The 11,257-nt window shown below is 41.1% G+C and overlaps 1 protein-coding gene across 3 annotated transcripts in view; it reads right to left on the reverse strand.

Annotated features, from left to right (window-relative positions):
- gnal (guanine nucleotide binding protein (G protein), alpha activating activity polypeptide, olfactory type) overlaps positions 1-11,257 on the reverse strand; it is a 144,709-nt gene that overhangs the window by 68,522 nt on the left and 64,930 nt on the right. For all 3 annotated transcript variants that reach the window (XM_062023259.1, XM_062023260.1, XM_062023261.1), the window contains exon 5: positions 7,710-7,807. In XM_062023259.1, the coding sequence (XP_061879243.1) occupies positions 7,710-7,807 (98 nt within the window). The remainder of the gene's footprint in view (positions 1-7,709; positions 7,808-11,257) is intronic.

Consider the following 11,257-nt stretch of genomic DNA (forward strand, 5'->3'; position numbering starts at 1 on the left):
GTGTCTGTTTGCCTTTAAGGGGTGGTGCTGTTGTGTGTGACGGTGGCAAGAATGGCAGAGTGAACGGGGTCGCGCGAGAGTTTGGGTGTCTGTGTGTGGAGTGTTTAAGCGTGAGTTGTAGCGAACAGCAGCTCTTGTATGTGTGTGTTTTGACTCCCTGAGTTTGCTACCACTTGTTAATTAATCGTCAAAGTATCGCCAACTATGTTTCTCCTCCTCCACTGCTTTGCATTACAACTTTCATAAATTACACAAAAAAAAAAACTTTCAGCTACAGCACAATTGCAAAAGCCACAACACAATAATAATGCCGCAACACAACATTAAGTCACAAAAGATGCGACCGACAACGGAAGTGACAGCGGAGCTTGGTTACGGCGACGCACTAACTTCCGGAACACAAGGAGAAGTCATTTAATTTCATCAAAAACAAATAAATACAAGAGTTGGATCAAGGAAGCTAAAGAAATTAGGAAGCGAGGGGCCTGCCCCATCAACAGGGATGAGGGTGAATACCGTATTTTCCGCACCATAAGCCGCCCCGTGTTGTAAGCCGCACCTTCAATGAATGGCATATTTCTAAACTTTGTTTACCTATTAGCCGCCCCGTGTTATTAGCCGCACCTACGCTACGCTAAAGGGAATGTAAAAAAAAACAGTCAGATAGGTCAGTCAAACTTTAATAATGTATTACAAACCAGCGTTCTAACAACTCTGTTCACTCCCAAAATGTAATGTGCAAAATTGCAATCACAAAAATAGTAACACTCAAAATAGTGCAGAGCAATAGCAACATCAATAACTCAACGTTGCTCATACGTTAGTGTCACACAACACACAAAATAAACATTTAAAGGGAAACTTCGGTTTTTTTCAACCTGGGCCCTGTTTTCATAATTTTTTCTGTATATGTGAGTGCTGGATAAAACATTTTTTGAGGTCGCGCCAGTATTGAGCAGGGCAGGCAGCCTCCAGCCCAGCTAACGCTCGTACACAGGGCAACTGGCTCTCGTCAAAATTCGGCCTATAAACATGCATTTTTTTCACACTGACAGGCTCAGATAGTTACAATGAGTGTCCGACAACATACTAGAAAGGAGAAATTAACGTATGTCTCTACCTTTAGCTGGAGATCGCTGTTTTTTGCGAGCTGTGTCCAAATCTCACCACGCTACAAATCTCGTTCCGAAATCTCGCGATAACTCGCGACAAAACACCGGTGGAAAAACAGTTACCTGACTGAGGTGAAGAGAGCCATGACAGACAAACAAACAAACTTTTCTATAAAACTAAAATAACAGTCTTCGGTAATCCAACAGAAAATCACTTCAGTCATCTCTCTTCACCTCAGTCAGGTAACTGTTTTTCCACCGGTGTTTTGTCGCGAGTTATCGCGAGATTTCGGAACGAGATTTGTAGCGTGGTGAGATTTGGACACAGCTCGCAAAAAACAGCGATCTCCAGCTAAAGGTAGAGACATACGTTAATTTCTCCTTTCTAGTATGTTGTCGGACACTCATTGTAACTATCTGAGCCTGTCAGTGTGAAAAAAATGCATGTTTATAGGCCGAATTTTGACGAGAGCCAGTTGCCCTGTGTACGAGCGTTAGCTGGGCTGGAGGCTGCCTGCCCTGCTCAATACTGGCGCGACCTCAAAAAATGTTTTATCCAGCACTCACATATACAGAAAAAATTATGAAAACAGGGCCCAGGTTGAAAAAAACCGAAGTTTCCCTTTAAAGCTCACTTTCTGAAGTTATTACTCATCCACAAATCCCTCGAATTCTTCTTCTTCGGTGTGCTTCACTTGTTTTTTGACACCATCTGTGATGTGGACGCGCATGCAGTCGTAGATCAACAGGGACGGAGCTGCGTGAAAAAAGTCACCCGGTCTCTTCGCTCATTTTTTCTTCATCCATCCATCCCTTCGAGTTAGCTTTTATGAGGACGCCGGCTGGAAAGTTCTCTTTTGGCAAGGTCTTCCTTTTGTATATCACCGTGGGTGGAAGTTTCTGGCCGTTAGCATGGCAAGCTAGAACCACGGTGAAGGACGACTTCTCATTCCTTGTGGTGCGAATATTCACCGTACGTGTTCCCGTTGTATCCACAGTGCGGTTCACATGAATATCAAAAGTCAGTGGAACCTTGTACGCGTGTCTCTTAGTAGGAGCCATTTTGTGGTCTTTAGAGAAACACACAAATGAAATGAAACGTAATATCCGCGCGCTTCTTCTTCTACGGGGAAAAAAGATGGCGGCTGTTTACCGTAGTTGCGAGACCTAAACTTTATGAAAATAAATATTAATATTAATTCATATATAAGGCGCACCGGGTTATTAGCCGCACTGTCAGCTTTTGAGAAAAATTGTGGTTTTTAGGTGCGGCTTATGGTGCGGAAAATACGGTACATGCTTCCGCACACCTAGGACGCAGCTCATCGGCGATGCCAGTGCAGAGAAAAGATACTGTATGGCCAGGTCGGGGAACTCTAAATAGCAATAAAATGTTGGTTATTGGTGTTTTATTGAAAATGCCTTGAATGTTGAAAATGTGAGCGGAAAAGGTTTTCTTTCTCTCTTGTTAATTCAACCTAAAGTGTTGGTTGCACTTTAATTAAATACGATACAAATGCATTGGCCATTAATTGTTGTTTAGTTGATTGTTTGTATCCTTAATTCATTTATACCTATTTCACTTACAATACATTACAGGAACATAGGAAACTTCACCTGCAGTGTCTAATTTCCAGTATTTTTTTTGACAGTCACACTGATTGAATTTTTCCCCCAAAAAGTAACGGAATAGATTTCAACTTACTGAATCCTTTCGGATCGCATCATTCTAAAAAAAATTAGACCGCCCCTAAATCGTATCGGCAACCACAAATATCAAATCAACTTGAATAGTTACAAATTAAACGTTACACCATATTTATCACTGTTGCAATGCTGTTCATACTGATATTTATGTCTTTATTTTGAACATGCTATTTATTGTTTATATTGGTTTCCAACTGCACCTAACAAAGTAGCCCCCTGTATTTTCATATTGCTCCCATGTTTTGAATACAATACAGCGTTCTATTCTATTCATCAAACTGTGAGAGAAGTTCTTAGCACTTTTACAATAATTATGCCACTTGTTACACTTTGAAAACGTAATGAATTTTCATTAGGGCTGTCAAACGCTTAAAATATTTTATTTCGATTAATGGTAGTTTGTCCTTAATTAACTTAAAATTAGTCTTGATTAATCGCAGATAAATACGATTTGTCATCATTAATAAGTGTACCTTGGACAGATAATTTTCAAGTTTTTATACCATGAGTGGACAATTAGTTTGCTTAAATTAAATGTTTTTAAACAGCTCAACAAAAAGGACAAACACCTTTTTAAAGAGAATTTTTTTAAATACCTGCAGTGCTTTGGTGTCTTGCCAGATTCTGTATTTTGTAGAAATAGAGAATTTGTATTCCTCCTGTAGAAGCACTTGCATTAAGAAGAGCAACACTATGTATAGATACTAGTTTCACACATTATTAACACAAAATGTGGATCGTAACGATCATGGTTTGATTGTCAAAGATGTTTGGTAATGTAAAACGTGATATTTTTTCGACCTAAATAAATGCATCTGATATTCTGTACATCACATGTTGCACAAGTTAAACGTATTCATATATCTGCACGACAATGTCTTCACCTTCCGTATTTATCAATAAAGTGTAATATTCAGCCTGTTAAACATTCAGTAATTGTGGGCCATCAATCAGAACAGGTTATAAAATAATATACCGTAGCGATGGGAATACTGTGTAGTAAACTGTAGTTCCCCGATGTGGGCTGCAGAGGGCATGCCTGCAATATTAAACCCATCTCTGTGGGAGCGAAGAAGAAGTTGAGAAAGAGAAAGTGTTGAAGGATCGAGCAGTCAGGTGTGTGTCGTGCTTCTGCTTATTGAGTTTGACAGTGAGTTTTGTGAACATAAATAACAGGCTGACTTGATCAAAGACAATTTACCGCCGTCGCTCTTACAAATATACTTTATTTAAATCTGCCAGAAAACATATATTTAGGTAGAAATATCACAGATACCATTACAAAACATACTTGACAAAGCATAGTAGACGTTTTTTTTGTTGATTTGTTGGTTAGGCCGAATGTGAAGCGTAGCGCTATTATTTTGAAGCTGGACATGTGTGATTGTTTTGCCTCCGATTAAAGTCACTTTAGACTTCCTCTCGGCCGTCATTATTTCTGCTGAGTTTCTATTCCATCGCACTGAAGCAGTTTGAGTAACAATCTACATTTTATATTATAAATTGACTTAACTGTAACGTAAACACGGATAGAAGGTTTCCTCTCTGCAGCAAAGCGCGCCAGCAGCGTTCGCTCCAATGATGAGGTTTCAAGGCGATAGAAAGTAAAATTGCCTTGTCTTGTCTTGTCCTTAGAACGATTTGGACCTGAGACTTCTGTAATGTCCCGCTTTCTTTGTGCATTTATGCTTGCTATGTTCCCCGCTGATGGATACACAGTAACTGCACGCCACTGGGCTGAGGTTCAAAAAGATGTGAAGACGTAGGCATGGTAATGGTGCGTTAAAAAATGATCGCCATTAACGCAACTTTTAGATAACGCGTTATTATTGCGTTAACTTTGACAGCCCTAATTTTCATTAATGCTTATCATTCACAGTCTCACAACAACTGCCACAATGCCAACGTATTTCTGGAAATATACTTACTGACCACTTTATTAGATACCGTATTTTTCGGACTATAAGTCGCAGTTTTTTTCATAGTTTGGCCGGGGGTGCGACTTATACTCAGGAGCGACTTATGTGTGAAATTATTAACACATTACTGTAAAATATCAAATAGTATTATTTAGTTCATTCACGTAAGAGACTAGACGTATAAGATTTCATGGGATTTAGCGATTAGGTGTGACAGATTGTTTGGTAAACGTATGGCATGTTCTATATGTTATAGTTATTTGAATGACTCTTACCATAATATGTTACGTTAACATACCAGGCACGTTCTCAGTTGGTTATTTATGCCTCATATAACGTACACTTATTCAGCCTGTTTATTTATTTTAAATTGCCTTTCAAATGTCTATTGTTGGTATTGGGTTTTATCAAATAAATGTCCCCAAAAAATGCGACTTATACTCCAGTGCGACTTAAATATGTTTTTTCCTTCTTTATTATGCATTTTCGGCCGGAGCGACTTATAGTCCGAAAAATACGGTACATGCTCAGTGCATTGTGTCTAGACAGGTGTCTCTAACCATGTTCCCACTATACCACATGACATACAGTGTGTCATTAAATAAACACCACTTAGAGAAAGAGGAAATACAGACTGTGTACTGTTAGGCGGAGCTTAAAAGGAGCCATGTGAGTGTCACCTGACTACCTCCCTCCTTTTCTGCTCTAAGGCAAAGCGAGAGCGAGGCCAAGACTTGACCTGCTGTCAAATTTATGTTCAAGGAGCCGAGTACGTTCAGGAAGATCCTCCTGAGACGCCTTTTCTGCGCGCTAAGCCATGCCAGACGTCGTGCAACAAGAGCCCGCGCTACGACAACATGGCCCTGTCACTGATTAAGTGCACCTTTGGCCGAACCCTGACAGATAAAAGGCGGCCAACCTTGGGATGGGAGGGGACAAGCGGCCTGCACCGCAACCTGTCCTCATGGTCACCCACATGTGAGGACAAAGACAAGACAAAAAAGACACAGGACTATCCAACAAGAAGGTGGTGGCGTGAAATAAGTCTGGGTCGTCAGCTTCAGCCGGCCTTGCCACACTGCACTTATCAGTATTTCCAAACAGCGCCTGGAAGTTGTACAATTGTTTAGAAAAGAAAAAAAAACTCTCTGTGCAGGTGGCCGCCAAAAACTGATCATGACCCACATACGCTTTTGTCCTGTTGGAATTTAGCAATAGGACTCCTTAAAGGCCTACTGAAAGCCACTACTACCGACCACGCAGTCTGATAGTTTATATATCAATGATGAAATCTTAACATTGCAACACATGCCAATACGGCCGGGTAACTTATAAAGTGACATTTAAAACTTCCCGGGAAATATCCGGCTGAAACGTCGCGGTATGATGACGTATGCGCGTGACGAAGTCAGAGTAACGGAAGTTATGGAACCCGTAGAATCCTATACAAAAAGCTCTGTTTTTATTTAATAATTCCACAGTATTCTGGACATCTTTTGCAATTTGTTTAATGAACAATGAAGGCTGCAAAGAAGACAGTTGTAGGTGGGATCGGTGTATTAGCAGCGGACTACAGCAACACAACCAGGAGGACTTTGTTGGAGCGCTAGCCGCGCTAGCCGCCGACCTCACCTTGACTTCCTACGTCTCCGGGCCGCCAAACGCATCGGGTGAAGTCCTTCGTCCTTCTGCCGATCGCTGGAACGCAGGTGAGCACGGGTGTTGATGAGTAGATGAGGGCTGGCTGGCGTAGGTGGAGAGCTAATGTTTTTAGCATAGCTCTGTGAGGTCCCGTTGCTAAGTTGCTAAGTTAGCTTCAATGGCGTCGTTAGCACAGCATTGTTAACCTTCGCCAGCCTGGAAAGCATTAACCGTGTATTTACATGTCCACGGTTTAATAGTATTGTTGATTGTCTATCTATCCTTCCAGTCAGGGGTTTATTTTTTTGTTTCTATATGCTATCACGTTAGCTCGTAGCTAAAGCATTTCGCCGATGTATTGTCGTGGAGATAAAAGGCACTGAATGTCCATTCGCGTTCTCGACTCTCATTTTCAAGAGGATATAGTATCCGAGGTGGTTTAAAATACAAATCCGTGATCTACAATAAAAAAAGGAGAGAGTGTGGAATCCAATGAGCCAGCTTGTACCTAAGTTACGGTCAGACCGAAAAAAGATACGTCCATCACTGCCTCTCAAGTCCTTCACTGTAACGTTCCTCATCTACGAATCTTTCATCCTCGCTCAAATTAATGGGGTAATCATCACTTTCTCGGTCCGAATCTCTCTCGCTCCATTGTAAACAACGGGGAATTGTGAGGAATACTAGCTCCTGTGACGTCACGCTACTTCCGCTACAGGCAAGGCTTTTTTTTATCAGCGAGCAAAAGTTGCGAACTTTATCGTCGATTTTCTCTACTAAATCCTTTCAGCAAAAATATGGCAATATCGCGAAATGATCAAGTATGACACATAGAATGGATCTGCTATTCCCGTTTAAATAAAAAAAATCATTTCAGTAGGCCTTTAAGCAAAGAAAAAAAGAGAATCTTTAAAGTTAGACCTCCCTGCTAACAGCAGTAACTTTTACCTCTCCAAAGTAACTTGGTGCAGAAGAAAAGTGACAGTGCAGGTGCGCCTAATGGTGTGGCCGGTGTTTACAGTAAATGGGGGAGGGGGGCCTCCTGACATTATGTAGGCCATTCTCAAGACTTTGCAAATGTCACACAGTAGGTGAACAGACATATTTTCCAAAAGGACAAACTTTGCTGCTTGCTTGTCTTGCCACACCCAGAGCAAACACATCCCGCTCATATTCATACAGGACATGACATACTGTGAGAATTTCACCTCCAGTGACTGGAAGTGATGTGAAAAATGTTCGCAAATAATCTGAAACAATAACTTCACTAACCAATGCCGCTTATAAAAACAATACATAGCTTAAAAAAAAGACAAAAGTCTCAACTCACTATTGTGCGCAGTCGATGAGCTGGTACTCGTTGGACCTCTCGAAGCATGCTTTCACCCCTTCGTCGTCCCACAGCTTTTTTGCATGGTCAAAGAACTCCTGCGGACAAAAGAAGAGGAAGCGCTGAGAAAGGTATGATGAGGAATAGATGGAGTCAATGGATTCTGCAGCAACGTAGCGTCAATAGTGTGACATCATGGCAGCAAATGGAGCTCAATGGACAATCCAACACAAAAATAACACAAAAATTTGGTGTGGTGAAATGCGGTGTGCGGACATGCGAGTGGGGGGTGTATACTGAAAAATGAAAGCATGCGGGCATCTTTTTAAAAATTTAGAATTGCTAACAAAAAAAATGTAAAAAGACATTTAAAAACAATAGGTCTATAACAATAAGCCTGAATTAAGTAAGCAGTACAATTCTAGACGGTTGGTATTACCGTTTGAAATGTTCCAGCCATCCATTTTCTACTGCTTGTCCCTTTTGGGTCTGCAGGAACCTTACGATGCTAATGTAGCATCATTTGAAAAGTCACCCGCTAGAGAATGAATCTAGGTGCGAATCTGGTAACAAATGAAGGAAGAAATAATTCCCAAGGGAAACAGCACGGTGTCCATCGTCTGGCGGTGGTTTGGCATCAAGCGGGAAGATGTTGAACAATATGCGGCAAAAGCGTTGCTGCAAAAAGTAGCACCACTGCTAATGTAGCATCATTTGAAAAGTCACCCGCTAGAGAATGAAGAGTGCTTGACACTCCGCATGTCAATATCTCTGTTCAATGCCACACCAACAAAATGCCGAAGCAACTATTTCCAGATCAATACCATATGAAAAAATAGTCAACAACAGAAGGAGATAACGTCCGCAGGAATCTACCACATAGCGAAGGACATACACTATTTGATTTCCTATTATGCAGCTCATTTTTATTTGACAGTTACTGAAATATCTTGTGTGACATCATGCACAAAAGTGCACTTTATTTGTTTTAAACTATTGTAGTGGCGTTCTGTACAAAAAGTGCACTTTAATTTAGTGTTGTTTTGATATCTTAGTGACATCATGCACAAAAGTGCACTAATAGCTTGTTTTAAAATGTCTCTGACAATCTTGCACTTTTTGTTTTGGAAATGACATGAATGTTTGTGCCACTGCTTAATAACTGTTTAATAAATACACTTTTGCTAAATTGACTTAGTTGTGATTTCCCTCTCTGCATGAAAGTTTAAAATGAGCATATATTAATGCAGTATGAACAAGAATGTTTAATGTAGACACATAGAATCATCATACTGCTGTGATTTTATGCATCAAGTGTTCATTCAAGGCGAAGGCAAATTATCGAGATATATATCGTGTATCGTGACATGGCTTAAAAATATTGAGATATTAATAAAAGGCCATATCGCCCAGGCCCTAGTTGGACATGGTTGTTCACCATAATATGTGACGGGAATGACTTACAGGCTCTACTTCAAATAGTTCAAATAGACACCTTGTATTCTCTGCAATTGAGTAAATAAACGGGCCCAGCCACTCTTTGAGAATCGACGGTAACCAAAATAGCCACTGTAATGATTTACAGTAAGGTAAATGTGACAAATATTTGATTTTAGAAGACTGCATCAAGTTGCTTAATAAAGAGACTTGTCACGGTTCTTTAAAGGCCTACTGAAAGCCACTACTAGCGACCACGCAGTCTGATAGTTTATATATCAATGATGAAATCTTACATTGCAACACATGCCAATACGGCCGGGTTAACTTATAAAGTGACATTTTTAATTTCCCGCGAAACTTCCGGTTGAAAACGTCTAGATATGATGACGTTTGCGCGTGACGTCAATGGTTGAAGCGGAAGTATTGGGGACACATTGTATCCCAATACAAACAGCTCTGTTTTCATCGCAAATCATTTCTCAACAGTATTCTGGACATCTGTGTTGGTGAATCTTTTGCAATTTGTTTAATGAACAATGGAGACTGCAAAGAAGAAAGCTGTAGGTGGGATCGGTGTATTAGCGGCTGGCTGCAGCAACACAACCAGGAGCAGACAACCAGGAGCAGACGCGCTATCCAACGCTAGCCGCCGACCGCACCGATGATCGGGTGAAGTCCTTCGTCGCGCCGTCGATCGCTGGAACGCAGGTGAGCACGGGTGTTGATGAGCAGATGAGGGCTGGCGTAGGTGGATAGCTAATGTTTTTAGCAGAGCTCTGTGAGGTCCCGTAGCTAAGTTAGCTTCAACAGCATTGTTAAGCTTCGCCAGGCTGGAAAGCATTAACCGTGTAGTTACAGGTCCAGGGTTTAATAGTATTGTTGATCTTCTGTCTATCCTTCCAGTCAGGGGTTTATTTCTTTTGTTTCTATCTGCAGTTAAGCCCGATGCTATCACGTTAGCTCCGTAGCTAAAGTGCTTCACCGATGTATTGTCGTGGAGATAAAAGTCACTGTGAATGTCCATTTCACGTTCTTTTCAAGAGGATATAGTATCCGAGGTGGTTTAAAATACAAATCCGTGATCCACAATAGAAAAAGGAGAAAGTGTGGAATCCAATGAGACCTTGTACCTAAGTTACGGTCTGAGCGTAAAAAGAAAGTCCTGCACTGCACTCTAGTCCTTCACTCTCACGTTCCTCATCCACAAATCTTTCATCCTCGCTCAAATTAATGGGGTAATCATCGCTTTCTCGGTCCGAATCGCTCTCGCTGCTGGTGTAAACGGGGATATGTGAGGAGCCCTTCAACCTGCGACGTCACGCTACTTCCGGTACAGGCAAGGCTTTTTTTTATCAGCGACCAAAAGTCGCAAACTTTATCGTCGATGTTCTCTACTAAATCCTTTCAGCAAAAATATGGCAATATCGCGAAATGATCAAGTATGACACATAGAATGGATCTGCTATCCCCGTTTAAATAAGAACATTTAATTTCAGTAGGCCTTTAAGGTACTTCTCTAGGACTTGCCGAGAGCAGAAATCACACACACACACACCACACAAAACATGGCCATAAGTGGGCAAAAGTATTAGCAAAGTGGCAATGTAAAGTTGCTGGGACCTGCCTCTGAAACAGCATGGATGCCGTAACTAATATCGTAGCCATCATGTGTTGTACTATTTACAGTTTTAACTACACCACGATAACTGCCCAGGATAAAAAGGTCATGGAAAATTACCCAGCTAGTGGTGGCCCAACACTTCTGCACACTATTGTCTGTTTACTTCTTTTGTCCCGGAACACTGACAACTTTAACTTTGCATATGTGGGTCAAAGTGAGCCGTCGCTCAGTTTGTTGGAACCCAGTAAGCACAAGCACAATGTTTTTCCTCATAGACAGCGCAGTCTTGGTAACTGACAAAAATTGTGCCCCAAAAAATGTTACATTCCGCATGAAGATATGATGCAACGCTAAAGCATGACAGTAGAAACACTGGCATTTATTTCTAATGATTTCCACTCAGATTCATGTCCACACAAACTGGATCAAACACAAAAAGAAAAGGTTGTGTAATGCTGCATATTAATAACTTAACACCTCTTTGAGC

Source organism: Entelurus aequoreus, linkage group LG16 (assembly GCF_033978785.1).
Source record: "Entelurus aequoreus isolate RoL-2023_Sb linkage group LG16, RoL_Eaeq_v1.1, whole genome shotgun sequence".
NCBI classification, from domain to species: Eukaryota; Metazoa; Chordata; class Actinopteri; order Syngnathiformes; family Syngnathidae; genus Entelurus; species Entelurus aequoreus.